The following is a 25,221-nucleotide window of genomic DNA, read 5'->3' on the forward strand; positions in this document are numbered from 1 at the left end:
GTACATATTGTGACTCAAAAGAGCTTGTGTGGGAGATTTGCATTGAATTAATCCATGTTATTGTTAACAGACACATTTACATAATTAAATCACATGGTTTTTTTTTAAACATCCAATGGAAGGAGGCCTGCTAATCCTCAGCATCCCAAGTGTAATCAAACATGGAGCAATATACAGCCCAGCTAGACAGTATTTACCTTGGTTCATAATGAACAGCTCAGAATTCAGAAAGGACATTTTAATACAAGTATGATTTATATTAGGTTTTATTTTATTATCAAAGGCAAGTACATTTTAAATCCCTCTGAGACTCAACATAATGCCTCACCCAGCCTTGATAGGTTCATGGACAGAACTTTGAAAAGTAGAACATTAATAGCCTACACTGGACCTCGATGAACACAGTAATTTGGTCCAAAGATCAATACCTGGAATCCTGGATGATCCTAAATAAGATTTATGGACCAATATAAAACTCAGGTCAAAGGCACTCTTCAAATTAAAATGCCTTTAATGTAGGGCCCGATGAACAAGCCCTACATTGAAGGCCTTGGACCTGATTATAATATTAGTTACCATCGTCTCCCCTGGTTTTGCCAAAAAGCACCTTCAGTCTACTCTGTACGTTTTCTCTTTAGGCAGTTTGATATCGTAGCACTCAATGCAGCATGATGGCGTGACGAAAACAAAGGAGACATACTCAATGGTTACTCAACATAAAATCTTTCCTCAACATAACCCCTTAGTAAGTAAACAACAGATAAGACAATATAGTTTGCTCAACACGCCCTAAAAGGAATGCTCCAAATCAACAGCAGAGGGTGCCGTCGTTTTAAAATACCACCCATCCTATCAGACTTAATTTTATCCTTCAACTTCTTGTTTATGCCCCAAAATGACTGCATATACAGGTTGTGTAGCACTAGAAATATTAGACGTTAATTATTGCAACATCTAATCATGTATACCTTACATATTCTTTTTAACAATATGGACAAAATAGCCCATTTACACCAACTATCCTGCCTGTTACATTCAAAACAATGTTTTACAACCAGTGGTTTGGAATCCAAAATCAGTTCTCACAAAATCACAAAGTGTGTTATGCAATAAGGCTGGGTCCTGAGCTCATGGTTCTATGTTAAGCAACAATACACGTTACTGTCATTAATGGCACGCCTGCGTTGCTGAAAGCAGCGCAGAAGTAGGCCTACCATTAATGACAGTAACACACACCCTCTTGTGTAATATTGCGATTATATATTATTAACAGTTACCCTTAAAACTAAGAGTGTCACTTTAAAAAAAAAATCATATTTGTTTTAATGACAGACGACGACCACAAATGTCCCAAGAAACTAGCCTAGCCACCAAGTCTGGGAGAACAACACACAGCAAAATTCTGTTTTAATTGTTAATTGTTTTCCATGATGCTGGTTTGAAGCACGGCTAGAAGGCTGTTTCAACCAATCAGATTGCTTCCTTGAAACGACCCGTTGTATAATACTTAGTAAACACATACTTATTTGCACTTGGGTCTGCTTTTTTTGTGCATCTACACCACATCTTTTTGTGCATCTACAAGCTCACAATAGGTTGCATTGGGATGCGTTGTTGTGAGGTTGCATATCAGCTATTTCGGGTGAATGGTCCCCCCAGAATAGGGATGCTAGGTTTCAAGTGGTTAAGAAAAGCAGGACTTGTGTGTGTAACTGTAAACCACATCGAACGTGCAGCTTGGTCATGTAGCGAATGGCTATACATAATATAATATTTAGGTCCGTAAGACTACTTTTGTAAACATGAATCAACCCATGTTCATCGAAGAGTAAGATTGTCATTGTGTAATTTCCTAAAATACTTTATTTTCATTATTACATGGTTTCGTTTTCTTTTTCTTTTTAGACGGCTGTCATATGCCGTCTTTTGATCGTCTCTGAACTGAACTTTGTGCAACACTTTTAAGCGCTTTGTTATCATCATGATTAGTAGCATCAGCAGCCTTAGCAGGCAGCAATAGGGCATGGCAGTGGCAGCCATTTTGTGGTTCCACTCAAAAAGGGATATTGATTTTCCCCAGATTTCCAAAAATATTTATTAAGCCTAGAATTAAGTTTTTTAATGGAACCAGAAAATGGCTTCCACTGCTATGCCCCATATAAAGTAGTAGTAGCATCAGTATCACTAGCAGCAGTAGAAGTAAAGGCAACATACCGTTTTGAAAGAGACATCGTTTGGTTCAAAGAGGCCAGTAGTACCTCTGCTTAAAGGTGTCACAGAACAAACTTAAGCACCGACCGACATGTACAAAATGTGTTCCAAAAACAGTGTGTTCGAAAGGCAGTAAGAAAGGTCTCTCTGTAGGCCAGCAACAGCAATGTATAGAGAAAAGGAAGAGGTAGAATCAAAGAGTTTGTTTATATGTGTGTGCATTATTTGTGTATGTTCATTTGTGTGTCATGGCATAAATGCTGCATTACAAGTAAAGTAATGTCATTTTAGGAATGTTCCCGGCTGTTGTAGCGCTTCTCTACCAACCGAGTTATTATATTATACAGCATAGGCATGATTATCAAAAATCCCATTGTGTAAATATTTTGTGCAAGCACCAATAGTCATCCCCACAATATCGTCACAATATTGATATTGCGGTATTTGGTCAAAAGATATTTGATTGGGTCCATAATATATATATATTATATACAATGTGAACAGGTCCCATCACTACCCCACACACATACTGTACTGTATAACAGCTGTACGTGTGCATACACCAGCATCCAGCATACATTAAACTTATACTGTGCTTTGGAAGCACGTGTGTGTGTGTGTGTGTGTGTGTGTGTGTGTGTGCGCGCGTGTGTGTGTGTGCATGCGTCTGTGCGCGTGTGTGAGTGCACATCTCACAAACAGGCGTTACGCTTGGTGTGTGTGGTGTGTGCATGTGTGCTGTTTCTTCTGGCAGGGTGGCCGGTGGTTCTCCTCCCACTGACACATGACGTCGGCGTAGCCCACAATGAACTTGTCTATCCAGGTGAGAGGTTGAGGCACAAGCCCCGCCCCCTCAAAGAAGCCCAGGTGACCTCCGTGCTGCGTCAGGGCAAACACCACGTTGTGCTTCTTCTCTGTTAGGAACAACAACAGATATTTTTTTAAACATTTTAAAAACATTTTAGCCCACACATTTACTGCCAAACACGTAATATTGCGTCACAGATCAAACCTAATCTCTCACGGTCAGATTCCGAAAACAGCTGCCGATGGGTTCCCAGATTGCAACTGGAAATTAACCGGAAGTGAAAACTCTCCCATCGGCCTCAAGGTTATAAAATACATTTATCTCTAGATTGCGTCCACGGCCCATAACTAAAGAACCCATGATCGGTTAAAATTTGTACTTTCCGGGTAAAAAAAAAAAACACGATCGTCCGCCGCTCTAGACAGGCTTTGTTTACATCCTGGACACATCATCACGGGTCCCATGGGTCGACAAAATAAGGTAAAAACACTGAAATAAACTGTCAGAAGATTAATTAATACCGGGCAAGAATGTCACTTCATGCTGTGCTGCAAGCTCGTAGTTGCTAGTATTGTTAGTATTGTTAGTATTGACACAATTGTATAAAACATTGGGTCCAAACAATAACGAAAAACTCATGAATAAAAACTTGAAAAAAGGTACAATAGATTAAAATATACAATACACACACACAAACACAAAATCCCTTTAGTCATACAACAGGATCTTTCTATTGCTCCAAAAGTGACAGGCAGGCATGTAGCATACACAAAGTTCCTCTGTTAGTGCCCACAAAGACCCCTTTTCCACCGGTTGGTTCCCATGGGAACCGGTTCAGTTCTTTTTGGTTCTTAGTCCATGAGCCAGAGCTCCGAATTTGGAACATTAATTATGAATTGAGTGGGCAAAACCATACCTAGGGAATAATTGCCACTCAATTCATAATTAATATTCCAATTTTGGAGCTCTGGCTCATGGACTAAGAACCAAAAAGAACTGAGGAAAAGGGGTCAAGGCTCTGACCAGGACCTTGAGTTTCGCCGTGGAAATACAAGGCCAACCACTTTCTCTTTCTGTCACCCAACACTCCACCTCTCACACTACCTCTTGGCGCACACGCACACACTAAATATTTTACAGTAGTAGCTGTAATATAACATGACATTTGGCTGGTGTCACTAAAGGCCTGTGCAGTGTGCACACAACAGAGTAAAGGCCTTGTCAGATGGGGAGCGTTTGGCGCTGACATTGTCACCTGGATCAATGATAGGTCTGCTCATGAGGGGCGAAAAAACAGCGGACACGAAAATACGCTTGTGTATTTTATATGCATAATAATACAGTACATGTTTTTCTTTAAAAACCTGCGCTATCCACATTTTCCACATGTTTCGCCTCAATGACTCTCACTTTCAACCACAGCCTTTATAAGTAAAACGGCAGATAAAACGTGATTACAGATCTCCTCTCCTGTAGTAGGTGTGTAATAATTTGTTCTGGCTGTGAGTTATTGATTTACTAGACAAGACTGTTCCAGAGCACACAAGCACATTTCAGTGTCTAGCTCTGAAGGGTGTCATGACACTGTTGACACATGTCATTATTTCCTGTTCTACGTGGAACTAATGGGTGGAACTACCTTTCACCTGAACACAAAAGTCAAACCCAGGATTTAACACAGTTTACTCCTTTAAATCATGACCATATTTTTGTCACTGTTGAGTGATTTACTGTAGTCTGTCTTATAAGAAGTCTTTTGTGCATTGGACTGCTGGTGAATCCATGCTTCTGTAATTAAAGGCAGTACAACCTAACTTGAACAATGAGGGAATAGGTGTGTTACACTTGACTTAGTGTATACTTGTTAGTCTCCTAAAGGTATTTTCAGACGGGGAGCGACTGACCTGCGTTTATTTTGGACACGCGGAGAAGTTGAGGGGCGAGTTCCAGGTAGAAGAGGAAATAATGGCATGTGTCAAATTATTACACACCTACTTCAGGAGAGATCTGTAATCACGGCTACTTTAATCTGCTGTTTTACTTGCTTTATAAAGGCTGTGGTTGAAAGTGAGAGGCATAGAACCTGAGAATGAACCTGAGAACCCAGTTAGAAGGCGGTATGAGGAAGTACCTGCATAAATTCCAGTTGTTGCGTGTTCTTTACAGACACACTACACCGTGTAAACTCTGAGAGTGGACAAATGGAACCAAATAATGGATCCATTTGGACCCAGAGTTAAATTAAAGATCATGGCAACACATATTGTAATGTTTGATTGTTTGTCTTTTTGCTTTCTGTATGTCCTTGTATGTCATTTCTGTTCATGAAAAATGAATAAAATTTAAGTTGGAAAAAAGATCAGCATTTAACTGTGTACTGGTTTAGAAACGCAGGTGCAGGTGCAAACACAGAGATATAGAGTAGACTTTATGTACACACAATGTACACATTTTAATAGTAGACTACCCAGAGAATATACAAGTGACTCACCATTATATCAATGATAAGGGCTACCAACTACACCCTAGGAGAAGCTCTCGTCATCCTGCTAAATACTTAACCGACACTGACTTCGCTGATGACATTGCACTTATCAGTCAATCATTGGAATACGCTCAGGCTCTCCTTCAGTCTCTTTAGCAGGCCTCCAACTGTGTTGGTCTTTATCTCAACGAGACGAAAACTGAATACGTAAATATATGCAAATCCAACAATAACCACATTATAAAAACACTCCTCTGAAACAGGTTGATGACTACAAGTATTTGGGTTCATATATATCTTCTTCCCAAAAGAACTTTCAAACTAGGAAGGGTATGGCCTGGTCAGCCTGCAATGACATGCATAAGATCTGGTCATCCCAGCGTAGTAAGATGTTAAAAGTACAAATATTTAGGACGACCGTTGAGCCAATTCTACTCTATGGCTCCGAGACATGGACAATTTCAAAGAAACAAGAGAAACGGTTGGATGGCACTTACACCCGCCTTCTAAAGAGAGCGTCATCACTAGGGACGCATCAGTAAGCAGGAACTGGGGATGGTAATGAAGGACCGGGAAGTCTGGCGTGGCATTGTGAAAACCATGATCTCGACCACGGTCGATAAATGATGATGATTAATAGATGTCAGGAGTCTTTTGGAATATAACTAATTAAGAGTTTTCCTCCATCTACTTATCAGTAACTTGCGATATAATGAACCATAACAGTTGAGCTCCCATATGGAAAAAAAAGTAGAAGAAACATATATGTTGTCCTGTTGCCTCCAATAGTAAGTATTTACATTTTTTATGTATGTCATTTACATGTATGTCATGTAAAGTACATACTAGATTTTATATGTGAACTCTTGAAAGTGGCACCTTTCATACAATCCTCATATAAGACAATAAAGTGAATCATGTATGAATCAAGTAAACAACATGTATGTGATCTATGAGGTAAGTACATGGCAAACTGTATTTTCCTTACATGTTCCATACAATGTTTGTAGTTTTAAATTATATGAGATATATCCTTTCCATGTATAAAAAAAATACCATTATAGTATGTATTTTATAGTTTGTAACCATTTAATTTACAAGAAAAGTATGCTTCTTTTATATGATTTTTATAACATTGTTATATGTCAGCCAATACATTATACCTTATAGTTATTAAAAAAACATATGTTTTATCTATGACTATATATAAGTTTTTATATGTGAAGTGTATGATAGGTATAAAAAACATATGCGCTATAGACCCCTGGGAGATAGTTGCTGAGACAGAGCACCACACCTACTATACCATCAACTCCCAATTCTTCCTGCATCACTTGCCGCACCCAAGCTGTGCTACTCATGCGCTGAGTTGCCAGTGCCCAGGATCGAACCCACGAACTTGTGGTCTTAAGGCGAGAGCTCTACCGACTGAGCTACCCAGACACATCCTGACATATGTGAAGTGTTTGATATGCTCTCTTTATTTAGTTTTTTTTAGAAGATTCTTATAAGTTACCATAGCAGTATAAAATAAAATGCATTGGGAGGGACATGAGGGGACATTGGTGGTGACACTGGCTGGGGGGGCACTGGCTGGGGGGGGGGGCACTGGTTGGGGGGGCACTGGGGGCTTGTGTCACACTGGGGGGTTACTGGCTGGGGAGGACACTGGCTGGGGGCACTGGGGGGGGAATCACACTGGGGGGACACTGGCTGGGGAGGACACTGGCTGGGGGGGCATCACACTGGGGAGGACACTGGCTGGGGGCACTAGGGGGGGAATCACACTGGGGGGACACTGGCTGGGGAGGACACTGGCTGGGGGGGGGCATCACACTGGGGAGGACACTGGCTGGGGGGGGCACTGGGTGGGGGGATCTTAAATAATGTAGGAGTCATAAAATGTATAAGGGAACATGTTATTTCATTGTAAGATTAGGTTTTGTTTAATTTGGATGTCTCTGTGACATACATGGCCTGTATTGTATGGTTTCTATACAATATCCTATCAGATTTTAGTTTCACTGATGTTTGCCCAACTCTACAAGTTTGACAACACACAATTACTAAGGATTTTGTATGTGGATTTACTGCAGTAATTATTTATAAGTTCATATATATTTAAATTTATACGAATTTACTAAGAATATTGTATGTGGATTTACCGTCACATATAGTTCTTATATAAGTTACAAAATTATATAGGTTTCACTTTACAAAAATTTACTATGGCTCTATATATGTGCTTTGACTGTTATATATAATTCCTATAAATGACAAAATTATATAAGTTTCACTTTACAAAAACTTACTATGGCTCTTATATGTGCTTTGACTGTTTTATATAGTTCCTATAAATGACAAAATTATATAAGTTTCACTTTACAAAAACTTACTATGGCTCTTATATGTGCTTTGACTGTTTTATATAGTTCCTATAAATGACAAAATTATATAAGTTTCACTTTACAAAAACTTACTATGGATCTTATATGTGCTTTGACTGTTTTATATAGTTCCTATAAATGACAAAATTATATAAGTTTCACTTTACAAAAAAATACTATGGATCTTATATGTGCTTTGACTGTTTTATATAGTTCATATAAATGACAAAATTATATAAGTTTCACTTTACAAAAAAATACTATGGATCTTATATCTGCTTTGACTGTCATATATATTAACTACAAGTTTCATCTAAAACATATACAAATTTAGTATTTTTTTTTCCATATGGGCTACGCCATGGCTCATGGCTCTGTACTATAAATGCCCAGAGAGAGCAAGGAGCCATGGCTTTTCTCACACAGTATAAAGTAGGCTATAGACGTAGTATGTAGCATACAAGTCCAAAGTCTAGCACATGAGTTAATCATGGCACAAGGGCAGATTTGAAAGGATTTTAATATATTATCAAATATACGATACAAAACATTTGTATCGTATGAATACTGTTTTATCCTAGTATATTTTTTCTTTCTATTCCTGTTTCCTTTATTACGACACAAGGTTAAGATCTCAGGTCTACACAATCTACTGAGACCGATCTACACACACTAACAAACAAACAAACACAAAGGCAGCCAGTGCTGAGGGATCGTGTGGCCTTGAATTATTCAATAAGACCGTCTGGTGATGGAGGTGAGAACAGTAAGACTTCATCAGCTCTTAAGCCCTATACTTGGTCATACGAATAATCACGGAAATAGCCAATCTACAAGCTCATACGTGTTGCCGTATTGTTGTCCATTCTGTGTAGCTAAATGGGTGCCACACATGGGTGTCCCATTAAACTATTGCGGTACTCATGCACATGCCTGCCCATACTACAGTTAAATATCGAGATAACGATATGATAGGCACACAGCCACACACACACACACACACACACACACACACACACACACACACACACAGTCACAGTCACACACATACCAGCAAGTGTGCGTGGGAAGGTCAGTAGACTCTGATGGATCAGGGGGTCATCTGAAGCGTTCACCAGAAGAAGAGGAACATCGATCTGAGACCAGGAACATGACATCCTCCGTTACGGTTTAAAATGTTTTGTTACATTACATTATTATTTGTAGTACATAATTTTTGTTTTAGTACTAATGCTACTGGAAGCAGTAGTAGTAAAAGTTGCAGAAGTAATAATATTGGCATTCATTAAAGGACCACTTCACCACTTTTCAACCTTCATATAATTATAATAGGTCCTCACTAATAATCATGAAAAGATGGCGCAATTTTGTTCTACTCTGTCTGTGTCTCATAGGAGGGCTGTGGGCAGTTTAGAAACCGTCCTCCAGTGACATCATCATTAGGCAGATTTTGTTTTATAAAAATGTTTAGATTTTCATTATCGTGAGAACGATAGCTTCCATTTTCGCATTGCAACTTTTCAGGACTAGAAAGCCTGCAGTTTGTATTAGCTTGGATTCCCCATCGATGATGGACTGGAGGACTGTTTCTGAACTGCCCACAGCCCTCCTATGAGACACAGACTGAGTAGAAAATAATTGCGCCATTTTATCATGATTTTTTGTGAGGACCTATTATATATGAAGATAGGTTGAAAAGTTGTGAAGTGGTCCTTTAACACAATTTGAAGTTTTGCATAGCAATTATTGATAATTGGTAATAATAATAATAATAATAAATATTCACAGTATGTGAGTGAATACCAGGCAGACTTACATTTTGAATGTATTGAATGCAGCTATCGTGGTCATAATAATCCTTTAAGGAACTGTAGCCATGGAATCTCCTGCAACAGAATTGAAGTGGTATTATTAAGCACGTAAACCTTACATACTTCATTGACAGTTGTCCACCAGGCAGTGTTCCATTGGGTGACTATCTTTGGCACCACCGTATTGTAATAACGTCACGCGCATGTCTCTTCACACCTACACTACAGGATTTAGCAGGTCACACCAGTGACGTAGACTCCGTGGGGGCGGCGGGGCTCGAGCCCCCATGAGGAATTAGACCTGAATATGTACAGTATATTCGCCTAGTCGGTTAGTCCCGTTTGTACTGCACCAGGTCTCGCTGCGCCCGTTCGCGCAATTCTCGTCTTTGCATTGACTTTGTATGTAATCGCGCCGCTCTAACTAAGTCTGAGGAGGGGGGACGGGCCCCCCTGACGATTATAAAAAACATTTCGTCTCTGGGTCACATGGAGGGTAATATGAATCTAGGCTCATTCCTATGATAATTCACGCTGGTGTGACACTCGGCAGTCGGCAGCCTTTCTAAACTTTGTAAAGCATGTTTTAAATCAATGCAAGCTCACATGTGAGCTTGTAGATATGCCATTTGTTCGCCTATTTTCACTGAATGTTTTTATAACAGGGACGTCAGAGTTATTTTTTGCCTTCATTGACAGGTCAGTAGACTGACAGGAAATGTGGAGAGAAAAATTAAAACAAACAAAACAATATGTACTGTATGCACAGTGCACGTAAAATTGCCTGTCCTTTTTCCTGTCCAATCTCTCGGAGGCCCGACCATGTCACGACCAAACCATACTGTACTGCAATTCATTAAGATGGTTGTTGTTTTCTTTTTCTACTTTACTGTTTATTTCTCTGTACTATTTTATACTTTCAAATACCGGCCAGTACGATGTTGGACTAGGTCACTTGCAATACACTTTTGTGAATGTGTACTTGTCACAGTCTCTGTCAGTGTCTGTGTTTGTTTATGTGAGTGTGTGTGTGTGTGTGTGTGTGTGTGTGTGTGTGTGTGTGTGTGTGTGTGTGTGTGTGTGTGTGTGTCTTTGTGAGTGGGCGTGTGTTTTGGGCGTAGGCTTGGCTCCAGCTCCCAGCTTGGCACACCTGGTTCCAGTTCCCTTATCTCCCTCACCTGCCTGGCATCAGCTAATCATCCTCCAGTCTATAAATGTTTGGTCTTCTCCCTGTGCCAATGCCAGATCGTTTCACAACCTCAGTGCGTGGTAACCCTTCTAGGATATTTCCTTGTGAATCCTTAGTGTTAGTATTTTTGGAACCTTGATTTTTTGCTTCTCGTTATTTTTGATCCTGGCTCTTCTCCTTTTTTCTCAGTGATATTCTGACCAGCTTCTTTGCCTTGCCTGCCTGCCACCAGCCACCGAATATAGCAGATCTACAAGCTCCTTTTTTCCTCTGTTTTTTCAATAAACACCCATGGACTTTGGCTTTGTTGTGTTCTGCTTTTGGGTCTGCCAGTTTTTACAAATCATGACAACTGGCAATATGACATTGCCTAAAGATAGGCTCAAGTACACAGTACAGTACCTCATAATGTTGTCGTCAATCTGCATCAGAGAGGTGGCTGTGCAGAGTTTGCTGAGGTCTAGCTCCTCCGTCATGCCAGAGCTCATACCAAACAAACTGCCTCTGTTCAACACACGCGCACACACACACACACACACACACACACACACACACACACACAATGTGATTTCGTCGACTACCTTTTTTCAGACAAACTAAATAAAAACTAAGCAATGAAGACGAAAACTAAGACTAAATATATTGAATGTGTATTGTGTAGCATATTGTTTCATGGTGTGTGTATTGTCATGTGTAAAGTGTATTGTTGTGCATATTGCTGTGTACAGTGTCTGTTTTGCAACAACAAACTAAATACAAGACACACCATACTAAATAGTGTATAACTGTATAATGTGTTCTCTGTATTGTTGGCGTGTAATTGTGTGTGTGTGTGTGTGTGTGTGTGTGTGTGTGTGTGTGTGTGTGTGTGATTGCAGGTGGGTTAACAGTCACCTGTGTGACAGAATGATCTGTTTCATGTTTTCTGCCATCATGAAGTTGTAGATTCTTCGACATTGGTCCCACTGGACAAGTGTTTCCTGACCCCTGCGAGTGAACACACACACACACACACACACACACACACACACACACACACACACACACACACACACACACACACACACACAAATGAATACCTTACTTACATGTATGACATAGCATCAATACAACTTTTTGTATGGTTAAAAAAATGTATGCACAGTAAAAAAAAAAGATAATTAAATAAATAAAAGAAAAGAGAGAGAGAAAAAGAAAAAACTGCAAAAACAGCAACAAGAAAGGACAAAAATTAAACAGCAAACTAAACACTCCAGAAAGGCCAATGCCTTATTATTAGTTCTGTTCCTCAAAACATACTACTACTAACACACCACTGCTGTAGTAGTGGTACAGTACGTCCACACAGCGGCGACCTGGTGGTGTATACCCGAGTACTGACCTGACGAGGCAGTATCCCTGGCACACACTGACGCAGCAGAGAACTCTGTCCTGGTTGGAGCGCTTCTCTCCAAGGAACTTGCAGGCGATGTTTCCTCCCAGACTGAAGCCTACAACTACCAGCTTGCTCTGGGGCAGGCAGCGTTTAACGTAGGCCACCATGGCTGCAAACTCCCACGTACAACCTGGGAGAAGACAATTGGCATTTTTTTTAGAGGACTTTCTTGTGAGTGTCTTACAAGATCATAGTAAATGGCATGAACCCGGGTCAAACAACCAGGTAAATGATAAACTAAACAAGAGTCAAAAGAAGACAATTCAGTGCTATAAATAATAAAGCAACTAGGATAAAATAAAACAGTATGTCTATCTATCTAAATAGCATGAAGAGCAATTAGAGCATACAGTCAAGTAACCTACATCTATCAAAATAGGCAACAGGTGATACAGTGATACACGTATTGATGAAAGCTAGTAGGAGTGAGTCAGAGTCTGAAGGGTGTAGTGGATAAGATAACAGAAAGTGAGTGAGAGGGTCATTCCACAGCTTGGGAGACGAGGATGCTTGCCAGGATGTCGTTAGCGGATCTAAGTGTGTTTTGTCGCAACGCTGTAATTCTCCCCTTGTTTATTGGTAGAAGCCGTGTATCGCACATAATGGAGCTTTAAAAGGACGGAAATCGTTAATAATTCAACAAAACATGACAATTTCATTTAAAAGGTAATTCCACTAATTAAAACGATGTCAATGGTAATAAATTAAACGTATTTCCTAGGTTTAAATAAAGTAAGCTCCCACGTGTGAGCAGAGATGCTTAGTTTTTACATGAAAACTTGCTTTTAGAATAAAGAAATATATATTACAACATTTGACTGAAACATTTGAACGTATAATTCAATACCAACACTTAGTCATACACAGAAGATGCTTGAATTGGATTACTTCTTTTCTGTGTTGTCCCCTCCTGCTTACCATAAGTGAACATGCGCGGTGAGGTGAGCTCGACATTGGGTAGCGCCCCCAGGTGGTTGAGGACGGCACATCTGTAGCCCTGCCTCTGGGCGTGGTCAACAAAGGTCCGGATGTAGGACTTCTCGCTGTGGTTGCCGATCCCTGGGCAAATCACCATGGTGACATCATCTGTGGGGTGGTGACGCAGATGCATGCACACACACAAACAGAGATCAGAGGTCACTGTCAGGGAGTGTTTATGACCATATATAACATAATTACTGTATGTGTAGTATTACATTTTATTTTGGTCCGTTTAAAAGAGCAGATATAGGCCTACATATACATACATACAGTTACCGAAAAGTGTAGACTGAAGCCGAGGCTTATTTTGCCTACCCTATTTGAAATTGGTTTTACGAAACTGAAAACATTGGACAAATTGAAAGGATCTAACCAAGAGACTGTCCAAGAATAGAGAGCAGACAGACAACCATGAACTCTGAGAACCACATGATGTTATTCTGCTCATGAGTCATGATCCAATTTACGAACCCATGACACATCTCTCTGTCTGTCTGTCTGTCCGTCTTTGAGGTCCAGTGGTTCTCTCACCTCTAGGCCTGTCACAATTTACCTAATGGCAATTATTTGAGATAATCACAATTGTTTTGCATAGTAGTCATAAGCGTTTTCACATTTTCCAAAAATAGCAGAAATCTAAGATTGTAAATCAGCCATTTCCGACATTAAAAACTAACTTAACTGTGTAATTGTGCATTTCCCGTCAATGTGTTGGTCGGGCAAGTGACATCACCCTGATGTCATCAATATTAAGCCCATATATGGAGATCCCTGATGTCATCAATATTGGCCAGCAACTCAACATCTGACCTCAAACCTCAAACCCTTAGATCTCCATATATGGAGCTGACCTGTTCTGACATAATGTTGATCCTTCCCCAACACGAAACGTAAACGGAAATAATTTGAAAACGTTCAATGCCGGAAAAGCGGAAAAACACAACTAAATCGTTAACTAACCGTCAACCTAAACATTGTAATGGTCAGTGACAGCCCTACTCACCTCCGGTGCTGTGGTCTCCCAGTGGTTCAAAGAGGTCAAAGGTGCCCGTGGCTCCATCGTGCATGGGGAGAAACTTGCGGACGCCGCATGGCGTGGGGGTTCTGACACGGCCCATCTTGGCGTACAGCAAGGTTTGGAGGTGGCCGCTTTTACCCCATAGTAACGGAGGGATGTACCTAACAGACAGATGGACAGAGGCTCCCGTTAAACGTTGGTGCTTTCAATACATGCTACAGAGTAACTAGACATCAAACCTAGCATCTATTTAAATAACACAACTAAATATTAATATTAGTACTTTAGTTGTATTAGTGAACATACATGAATCTAACAAAATAACATGACAGACACGCAAATGATGCATCCATCTAAATATGCAACAAGCGTATAGACACAAAGGGCTAAAGGATTTGGAATCTGGAATGGTGAGAAATGTGATAGGTGTCAGAACTTTTCAAATAAAATCTAATGTTTGTGTATTTTCCCCCCATTTATTGATAGTACATACAGTGTACGGTATATGTATATTTAACTTCTTTGACTTGTTTAGAGCCTTGTTTTACATTTTGTGTTAATGGTACAAGATACCAGGGCTCTTTCAGACTGGGAACTTTGGAGGGTGGGGAGGGGTTACATACACTTTTTGTATGCTATTGTCTCATTGACCTATATGTGATTTGGAAAATACCAATATGAACAAACAGACAGAAGATCATTTACGTCCGGCACCTTGAAGGTGGAAAACTGGGTAATAACTTGTTGGACATGGACAGCAACAGCAACCAAGTCAACATGCATAGTATGTGACACTGCCACATAAATCTGGGAAGAAATTGATTTCCTGTCTGTCCTGGTATGAGTATGAGTTAATATTTAACCCAGAAATGTAGTGTACGGGAAAATATTATTTTTTGTTTTGTGTAGTTTGAATATGGTCATTTCTTTTCTGTTGATAAGGTTTGCTCATAGGGGGAGCTGTGGGGAAAAAGCATGTTAACAATTGTTAGGAAGTGAGGTACCAGGAACAGCTATAAAAGTACAGGAAGTGAAGTGGCCTGGGGTTCCATTTTAGGTATCAAAAAGAGTGTTTGGTGGTGATTTGTGAAAGAGACTCTTTTAAGGCCAATACTAAACCATAATCAGAAATTGATAAACCACAGAGTAGTGGGGCTGGAACACTTTTGAAGAAGAACAATTTGGTATAGTATAGCTCTGAATCAATTCAGAGCTTTTGGACAAAGGGGAACCTGCTGTGGCCTCCTGACTTGAAGGTTGAGTGAGTAATATACATTTTCCCCCCATTTTAGCAATACATTGCCTTTTTATTTGATTACTTTTGGGATAACCTTTTAGATACTTGACTCATTGTAAACATTGAAAGGAACTTTACGTTGCGGGACTAAAATAAATCAGAGATTGAACATCTTCATTTGTACAATCTTGTTCAATTTAATTGAATTATTGAGACTGCAGGTCGCATTTAATATGAAATCGTGCATTTCCCATCAGTCAGTCAGTCACCCCCAGGCCTTGTGACATGTGACATCATCAGTGATGAGTTCTCAACAGGCCCGAAAATTAAGATATTACCATCCATGCCATCCATGCTCGCCCAGCAGTCTGCTGTCACCCAGGCAGATGTTGATCTGACCCCCCATTCCAAAGCACGATCCCTTTTGACTGATACCCCTAAACTCTAGACAGGCCTGCCCCAAAGTTATTAGTGCAGCCTGGCAGCCGGCAAACACTAGAGTTCTCAACGGGCCCAAGAATTAAGGCCTGGCCCTAACTGGGCCCTCACAAACCCTGTACACTCAAGACACTGCCCCCACTGCCACCCTTAGATCTCCATATATGGAGCTGACCTGTTCTGACATTCCATATGTTGATGTGACCTCATCAAACCCTGTACACAATACATGCTCCATATATGGCCAGCACATAATTCATTCCATATCTGACCCCCCTGCCAAAGCGCCAGCGCTTTCCCAGCAGTCTGCTGTCACCCAGGCGGATATGTTTATATCTTTGTGTGTGTGTGTGTGTGTGTGTGTGTGTGTGTGTGTGTGTGTGTGTGTGTGTGTTTGTGTGATAGGGCTGCAACTATACCGACCCGTTGCATATTGTTCGTTCAGCCTAGTGCCATTACTGAACGGTAAAAAGAAAGCAGCTTTACGTTACATTTTAATGTTGGAAAACACCCGCGATTAAATCGATAATCAAATTCGTTGGCAACGAATTGAATTATCGACTTTTATCCATTTAATCGATTCGTTGTTGCAGCCTTAGTGTGTGACTGTGTGTGTCCACACGCACAATTGTAATTCGTTTCAATTGTTTTTGTTCCATATTAATATTTTCCCAGGGTAGTAGCTGAGTGAGCTCATTTTCTGCAACGCCCTGCAAATGTGTCAAAGAAGCTTTGTTTTCAGCCTAAAGTCTAGACCGAACCTAGGAAAGTCCCTTGGAAGTCAGACTAATGACAAACAGTTGCGCACCCAGCTCTTTCGGCTATTCTGTACTGTAGGTAGCGCAGACTTTGTGTGTACATGATGATGTTTTCACTCTCCACTCCCTGTCTTCTCACTCTGGGAAGATGGTTTCCAGTTGTGGCACGCCTCACCATAAAGCACCACATGTGATCAACCAGGGAGTGGTATGGCTAGCGACCTGGACTTCTGCCCCCTTAATTCCCCAGTTCAGCAACATCCCTTCACATATATCCCCTCCCACAAAATGACGCCAGGAGAAGTTAAAGACACAGGCAGCACCATTTTCTAGCACGACAAGTTCTCAGTGGAAGATTAAAGCGTAAATGATGTCATATTGAAAAATCACTATCTGCCTAAGTCATCTATAGTTGACTTGCAATCATAAGTAGCCTTTCAGAATGCTTATTTCTGCCTATAATCAAAAAGATTACTTCAAATGACTTAAGCAGTGATTTTGGAATGTAAATAATAATTCTGATAGGCTGAGGTCATAGCCAATAATAAGGCAGAGTTAGGCAGCAATGTCAATTTGACCAAAAATGACAATTATGCTATGAGGCCATGGATATAGTAAAACCCAACACTTCATAACTCACTCTTGTGTGAACATGGGACAGGACTTGAGTAGGAAGTGGTTCAGTGGCGTGTCCTGACAGATGACCTCGGGCGGGCCTGGCGTGCTCTTCAGGTTCAGACAGCGCACAATGATGTAGAGGACCGTGGCCACCGCCGCTAGCTTCATACCATCAAACATGGCTGGCATCTCCGCGTAGATGGCGTCGGTGTAGTCCTCCCCCAGGGTGCTCGTGGCAGAAGACATGGCTGGCAACAACCCTCTGTTCAAAGATAAATATTTAACATACTTTACACAAACGTATGAGATGTGACACCGGGCAGGTGTGGCACAGTGGTAAAGTCCCTGCCCACCACTACGGAGGTTGTGGGTTCAAAAAAATCCACTGTGGTGAATCTGGCTTTGTCTGTGGAAGGAATAGTCCTCCTGGTGGGGGCTCCTGACTGGCAGCCAGGTCAGTCAGTAGGATACAACAGCAGTGGCACAGAAATGTGTGTGGGGAGGAGTTAATTGGCATACATTAACAACTAAATTGGGGAGAAAAAAGGGGGGTAAATATAATTGGCTACTCTAAATGTAGGTGGAAAAACGGAACAGTGTAAACAAGCCCTTTGACTGTACTACCTGGCTGTACTGTTATCAAACTTGTAAATTATTCAATCAATCAATAAATAGTATTCAATCAATTCAAGTAATGGCCTATAATAGATTCCAATAGGACTTACTTAATTAACTTTGGGTTATATGATAACCTTGGTTATCATATAACCCAAAGTTATGTTAAACTAGATTAGCTTCGCAATTCGCTTAAGGCCTATTCATAGTCTGGATTTTCGGTGGTGAGGTGACCACCGCTGAAATAACGTTGAGCGGTGGTGAGTAAAAACAGAGAGAAGGGCTGGAGCGGTGGTTTTCTCTTCACCGCGGCTCGTGACGTCATTTTGTAGTTCGGTGGTCACCCCACCACCGTAAATCCAGACTATGTATGAGCCTTTAGTGTAAGTATCCATACACTCCCGTAAAATCACTTACGCCCAAACTGGAGTCCCTTCGGAATCGTTAATGATTCCTCACTATGGCCCAGGTTAGACCAATCAGGGTATAAGCCACTCACAGAGCTGTCCATGGGACCCCAACTAGGGAATCACGGAACCTCCTCACCTCAAGGTGGAGCTCCCGGCCAGCCCGGCATAGTGGCATTTGGTTTATGTGAGGGTTTGGGTGCTCGAGTACCCAACAACCGACTGGAGAAATCTCAGCCTTTGCGTGGATCGTGCCATGACAATTGACATGTCCTACGAAACCCCACAGGGCCGGTATAGGTCATAGTCTCGCCTGTGATCCATTTGAACAGATCACAATATTCAGGCCCCAGGTGACCCCAACCCCTTTTCCTTTGACCGACATCGTAAACCGGGTCCCTCGTACCACGAAAAGGGAGGCCTACCCTAGTCTTGGGGTAGCTTTCAGACAACTGGTCCTATCCTGCATCGCAGGAGCCCTGGTGTGGGAAAGCCCTGTCCAATAATGACAGTAAGTGACACTAAGATCACTCCATAACACCTCAATATGACACACCCTAGGTGCTGTCTATCCTGTGAACAACAAGGCTCGTCACCAGGTGACGCCTTGCCCTGTAGGACGAGTAGGTATACCTAAACCCGAGAAACGTCCCTCTGGGACACTCTGACAAGAGTCAGAAGCTCGAGACGAGCCCAAGACTCGTCCTGCTCCTTCTCAGGTTAGTACTCCGTTCAACAGGCCTGAGGCCAATCGGACTCATTCAAGACACCCCAACGTAGTCCTGAAATCCCAATAGCTAGCGGCTACCGGGTATTACACAATACCCCCTTTCTTTTGGGCCCATGTTACCGGGCTTCGCCCAACCATGGTCTGAGGGGTGCCCTGGCATGCCAGGGGCAAACACTGTACCCAAGAAACCTTTACCGTCAACTGACAAGGGTCTTGCATTGAGGCCACAGACCTCAGTCCTCGCCGTTCCAATGCAACGTGGGGGCCCAAGGGTCCCTCGAGAGCCCATATTGAAACGGGGACAGAACGTGTATGTTCGCCTCCCTAGGTCTGGCACAGTGAGTACTACTCACTGTGGTACTGTGTACTCTACTGGGGACTGAGTCCCCAGTAGATCTGCCTGCAGTGTGGGCAAGGCGGGTCTCTCCCCGAGGACTCCTGTGCGTGCAGAGGACCCAGGCAGTGGACGCATATCTCGTGCGGGTCCCAGCCTGACATCCTGTTCGAGCAAATTAGCACACTGTTTTGACTATTTAAACAGGTTTTCTGTTGTGTCGTCAGCGGGTCAGATATCCCGGGGCAGGAGTAAACCTGTCCGTAATACAACAAGCCAGAAGGCTAGTAGGCCCTAAGCAGTATAGTCACCTCGCAGCTCACGCTGGAGTATTAAAACAGTGAAAGTAAATACAATTACTTATTCGATAGAGAAGTACGTAGTGTCACTCTATTCCTGCCTATCCAGTCATTTTGCGGGCAGAAACAAGAAGTTGAATGATACATTTTTAAGTCTGTTGATGATCAGTGCTGCAGCATGTTCACAATCATGTAGTCTACTTTTTTGTGTGTTACTTTGTGTGGCCCTGCTGTGTATTCTGGTGTAGCGGCAGCCAGTCGGAAATGTCTCTCCTTACTGTTTAGATATAGGCCAGGGCTTCTATTCTATTCTCCCACCTCCTGCTTCCTTCATTGTTTGGCCCACTAACCAACTAGCATGGGTGTCTGTGTCAGTCTGGTGGTGACAATGTGACAGGTTCGAAAACTCTTGTCCTCTTTGAGACTGTTTGAGCAACCACACGTGCTTGAAGGTGTTCTCTCTATGCAGAAGAAAAACCGAATGGTGGTCAGTGACTATGAGTGTACCCCGGAGGGGAGGAGCTATGCACTACGTCATAACGCAAAAGCCCAGACTCTTGGAGAGTATGTGAGTTTACGAATATGTCATGAATGCCATATTACACTAAGCGAATTGCGAAGCTACTAATGTAGTTTAATATAACGCCTGTTGAGTGCACACAGTAAAACAATCTACAACAATTTACTCTGAATGTGTGCTGGCACTGCTGTACCACATGTATTATTTATTAACACATATACATATACTATTGTGAAAATGACATAAACCCCCAAGAAAGAAAATAAAAGAAATGTATTTGACACATACTGTAGATTTGACGTTGATGCAAAGTGATGTCATGAGCATCCACCCACCTTGTCTTCAAGAAGTGCTACAAGTCTCTGCTAGAACAATGATCTGAAGTGTGTAGATGCTCACTCACTGCCGGGTAGAAAAGCAAAGTATATTTTTGATATAGCCTAAACAAAGTCTTATAAAGGAGTATGTAGAGCTCTGGGCTATGGAACAGAGCTAATAAAGGAAGAAAAAACCTAGAAATAGCATGTCAAAAGTAAACATGCCATTACGGTTATTACTAGGGTACAACAACGCCTAATCACCTACACGTTAACGTGGGCGGTACCCTATACCTACTGCTGGATTACACCCGGTTTAGTACATTTTACTTTTACTTCCTTTATTTAAAAAGAACTTGCATTGAATAGAGAGAGAGAGAGAGAGAGAGAGAGAGAGAGAGAGAGAGAGAGAGAGAGAGAGAGAGAGAGAGAGAGAGATAGTTGTTTAATGTTTACATGAAGTACGGATGGTTTAGGGGCGACCATACCAGCTGATACCCTTACACCCCAACTTAATTCACTCCTATGGATAAACTTTCTGCCGAATACTTAGAATATAATACAATAGAAATACAATGCAGCAAATATTCAAAGAAATGGAGTAGGCTACATGTCTGTCCAAGCCAATGGTTCTCACTTTAAATGTCAAAGTCTCCCCCTGTCTATCCGACAGCAAATGGAACCAAATGGACCCATTAGTCCATTTGGTTCCATTTGTCAGAGTTACAAAGGAACCCAGAGGGTCAGAATCCACTTTGAGGAACTATATGAGTGATCTAAAGACTAAAAGCGACGTATTACTGTACCAGTCCAGTTTGTTCGTCACGTAGCCTACGTACATTTTTGTCATCCCCGTGTGTTCAAATTTAAAAGTTAAAAGACAACACAACTGACAATGATCGCGTTACAACATACCATGATGATGTGAAGAAGTTGAACTACTGTACACGGGCTGGTCCGTCCAACTGCTAGCGGTTCTCTTCGGAGCTGTTTGACCCAGACAGGTTCTGTTCACTGTTTACACTGTTTTGTTTTGCTCCAAGGAAACTCTGCTTCCTTCCTAAAAGCTTCTTTTTTTTCTTCTTTTTTTTTGCACGGAGCCTTTTCCTCATTGGCCGCAGCTCGCCCCTTTTACGTCACATTTAAAATATTAACGACGGAGCGAGAGCCGATCTACAAGCTCGGCACTTCTGCGACGAGTTGCGAGCTTGTAGGTCGGCTTTTATCCCTCGACCCGACACCGGCCTCCCCGACGGAGAGGGGTAAAGGGAGGTGGGAACTGGGAAGGGTCGGTGCTCTCCCAGCCCTGTCCCAGTACACAGCCTCACAGCCTCATCTGCGGGAAGTAGACCTACTATAGGGATGTCACATCTGGGCACCTCGATGTAAAATGATTGTCTGGCTATTTTGCAGTGAAGTATAGCCTAAATGTTAGGCTATACTTAAGTACTGTATCATTTTGAGTTATTTGTACTTTACTTGAGTAAGCCTATTTCCAATTTCCAGTACTTAGCTTCTACTCCACTACATCTCGGAGCCAAATATTGTACTTTTACTCCACTACATTTATTTGAAAACTTTAGTTACTTTGTAGATTTTGATTATTATTTATACAAAACATTAACCACTTCAGCCTTATACAAAACAAAATATTTGGAAAATGTTTTTAAAGGTGCTGGTGCAGTATAGCTAGGTTAACATTTAGCCTATTTTGATATATAGGCCTAAATATTTTAGCCCTCGTTTTATTGTGCTGTGTGTTTCCTTGCAGAAAGACACACCCCTCTTGACTGTATTTTGGTTTTGCTCCACTGTTGTATTTGACATTTCCTGAGGGGGGGGAAGCTCAGACAAGACAGACAGAGCTCTATAATTTCTCCATTTGAACTACAAAGTGGTTGTGTAATGTGCACTGACTGAGTTGATTGCTTGGGCCATAAAACTCCTTCTGTGCTTGTTAGTGCTCTTTCTGATCAATGAAAGCATCAAAGACAGCTACTTGCTTGATGCCTGTCAGAGAGGGGAGGGGGAATGTGTTTTGTTAACTTTTGTATAGACACACAGACTTTCCTAACCTTTAATTACATGATTGGAAGGAACATGCTTCAACATTGACAATTAAATAATTAAGGTCTAATTGCTACAAATAAATAGTGACAAAACCGGCTGTGTTACTTTGTGTGGCCCTGCCACCCTGCTGTGTATTCTGGTGTAGCGGCAGCCAGTCGGAAATGTCTCTCCTTACTGTTTAGATATATTCTATTCTCCCACCTCCTGCTTCCTTCATTGTTTGGCCCACTAACCAACTAGCATGGGTGTCTGTGTCAGTCTGGTGGTGACAATGTGACAGGTTGTCAGCTGTGCAATGCCCCGGGTAGGGGTGTGTGTGTGTGTGTGTGTGTGTGTGTGTGTGTGTGTGTGTGTGTGTGTGTGTGTGTGTGTGTGTGTGTGTGTGTGTGTGTGTGTGTGTGTGTGTGTGTGTGTGTGTGTGTGTGTGTGTGTGTGTGTGTGTGTGTGTGTGTGTGTGTGTGTGTGTGTGTGTGTGTGTGTGTGTGTGTGTGTGTGTGTGTGTGTGTGTGTGTGTGTGTGTGTGTGTGTGTGTGTGTGTGCGCGCCCTGCTTGAGACCTTTTGTTTGTCACACCTTAGGCCCTGGCCTGCTCCCTAGATACGGACCCTGCCTCGTGCTGAGCCTCCCACATGGGTTGTCAGACAGAGGTAAATGTCATTAGTATGTTTTTTTTATATAATGGATATGTTTGTATACAGTGCGTGCATTCATTCTTATGATTCGTTTCTTTTGTAGACATTGACTGCCACTGCTATTTTGATACATTTTGAGTTTTGTTGATTTACATTGATTTGAGTTTGTTGTTTAAGTGCTAGGAACAAACTGTAATCTTCTGCTGCAGGATAGGTGCAGACCGTGCAGTGACCTGGGTGGCTAGGCTCACAGACCCCCCTCTTACACTTTGATATTGTGCACTCCATCCTCCCTGCATGCTTCCCTTTTTCTCACTGTAGATCCTCTAGAGATTGAGTATTTGATTACATTTTTAGCTTCTCCTCTTCCAAGTTATGACTTTTTAATTATTTCGTAGAATAAAGTGTTGCTTTTATTATCGATTAATTGCTTAATAAACTATTATAATCTTGGGGGAAATCCTTGTTGCTGTCCCATTTTTAATGTCACATTCGTATTTAGAACCTGTTAAGTAAATCCCTGGGCCACGGCCACATTTGATGACCTTTTACTTTTAGACCTGTCAACACGGTATGCGGAGAACTCGCCAGTTTACCAACTCGTCACGATTTGGTGCATTTTAGTTTTACTTCTCTGGTATCCAGTGGATCAAATTACATCTTTGTATTGTATTTGAGCAGTTTCCAGCAGCATGCAGCAGTAGCCAGTAAGTATTGAACTTGAATTGAAAACTAAGGCCAGCCAACTTTATCCCTATATCTGACCACTAAGGGGAGACATTTTATAATTCTTTCCAGGTCTTTTCTTCTGTATACCTTCAGAAAAAAGGTATGCAATAAAGTGTGTGTGTGTGTGTGTGTGTGTGTGTGTGTGTGTGTGTGTGTGTGTGTGTGTGTGTGTGTGTGTGTGTGTGTGTGTGTGTGTGTGTGTGTGTGTGTGTGTGTGTGTGTGTGTGCCTGCGTGACATTGGTTATGGTTAGATTAGAGTGGTATGTTTGAGGAGGATGCTTGATTGATTGATTGAAATATTTATTAACAGTTTGCAGAATTACAGTACATTTCAAGCACAACTCAATACAAAGACTGTTAACTGTGAGTGGAACAAGAGAAGAGGAATTCATCATAAAGGAGGTAAAAAGGGAAAAGAAACATATACAGTGAGGGGAAGAAATGGTGGGTGGTGGGGGGGTCAGATTTTACGGGGGCCAGTTTCGAATTGCAGCTGTCCGTAGGTGCCATTTGAGCACGATTTTGAAGGAGTCAAGGGATTTGCATGTCTTAATGACTGTTGGTAAGGCGTTCCACATTTTGGTGGCATAGGAGCGAAAATAATTTAGTCCCTTGTTTGTGCCGAATCTGGGTTGCACATGGTTTGTTGCACTCCCTATGGTGTTGTGGGTGTGGACTTCGTTAACATTAAGGAAGTATTTAGACAGGTACATGGGTATCTTGGTGGTGTATCGAATCTTGTGGAATTGGAATCCTGAATAATTTTATAATGGAAACGGATGAGGAAGGTAGTGTTTTCTGATGAAGATCGGATTGATTGAAACGTTAATGACGCAATACCATCACCAGTGTATATAGACTATTCTCTTTTATAAACAGAATAAACATGACAGAAATCCATAGGCTCAGGAAGGTTCTGTGCCTGTTATTGACTTCCAAATTCAGGAAAAAAATCACACCCGGGTGAACTGAGTGGTGCAACTCCCATCTCCCCTCTCCCCCTGCCTCTCTCTGTAATTAGCAGGCAACAGTGCAACACTATCTCTCTCTCTCTCTGTTTCTGGCACAACAGCGCCACTTTTGCCCCTACTGGTACTCTAAACATATAGTCACAGTCACATAGTCACATAGGTTAGGACGGACATTGCTGTTCCTTGCAGTGGTTGCACCACTCAAAAACTGAGTGGAGGTA

At 41.7% G+C, this 25,221-nt stretch overlaps 1 protein-coding gene across 2 annotated transcripts; it reads right to left on the minus strand.

Annotated features, from left to right (window-relative positions):
- Positions 1–259: 259 nt before the first annotated feature.
- On the minus strand, positions 260–21,704 carry abhd2b (abhydrolase domain containing 2, acylglycerol lipase b). Of its 2 annotated transcripts, none has more exons than XM_080760978.1 (11): positions 21,514–21,704; positions 20,617–20,683; positions 17,399–17,638; positions 14,311–14,486; positions 13,245–13,412; positions 12,273–12,456; positions 11,786–11,878; positions 11,294–11,389; positions 9,708–9,777; positions 8,943–9,027; positions 260–3,125 (listed from the first exon to the last, which is right to left on the minus strand). In XM_080760978.1, the coding sequence occupies exons 3-11, from the start codon at positions 17,620–17,622 to the stop codon at positions 2,917–2,919; spliced, it is 1,305 nt and encodes a 434-aa protein (XP_080617104.1). In that variant the 5' UTR covers positions 17,623–17,638; positions 20,617–20,683; positions 21,514–21,704; the 3' UTR covers positions 260–2,916. The 2 variants fall into 2 exon arrangements, with proteins under 2 accessions (XP_080617104.1, XP_080617103.1); XM_080760977.1 differs by having other exon boundaries at positions 11,294–11,395; positions 21,514–21,701.
- Positions 21,705–25,221: the final 3,517 nt, after the last annotated feature.

Source organism: Protomyctophum bolini (assembly GCF_963924005.1).
Source record: "Protomyctophum bolini genome assembly, chromosome: 4".
NCBI lineage: Eukaryota > Metazoa > Chordata > Actinopteri > Myctophiformes > Myctophidae > Protomyctophum > Protomyctophum bolini.

Coding starts and splice junctions, on each gene's coding strand:
- abhd2b (XM_080760977.1), bottom strand. CDS start 17,622: ATGTCTTCTGCCACGAGCACCCTGGGGGAGGACTACACCGACGCCATC. Junction 13,413..14,310: donor GGGAGACCACAGCACCGGAG/GTGAGTAGGGCT, acceptor ACCACCCCACAG/ATGATGTCACCATGGTGATT. Junction 11,879..12,272: donor CAGGGATACTGCCTCGTCAG/GTCAGTACTCGG, acceptor GTTCACTCGCAG/GGGTCAGGAAACACTTGTCC.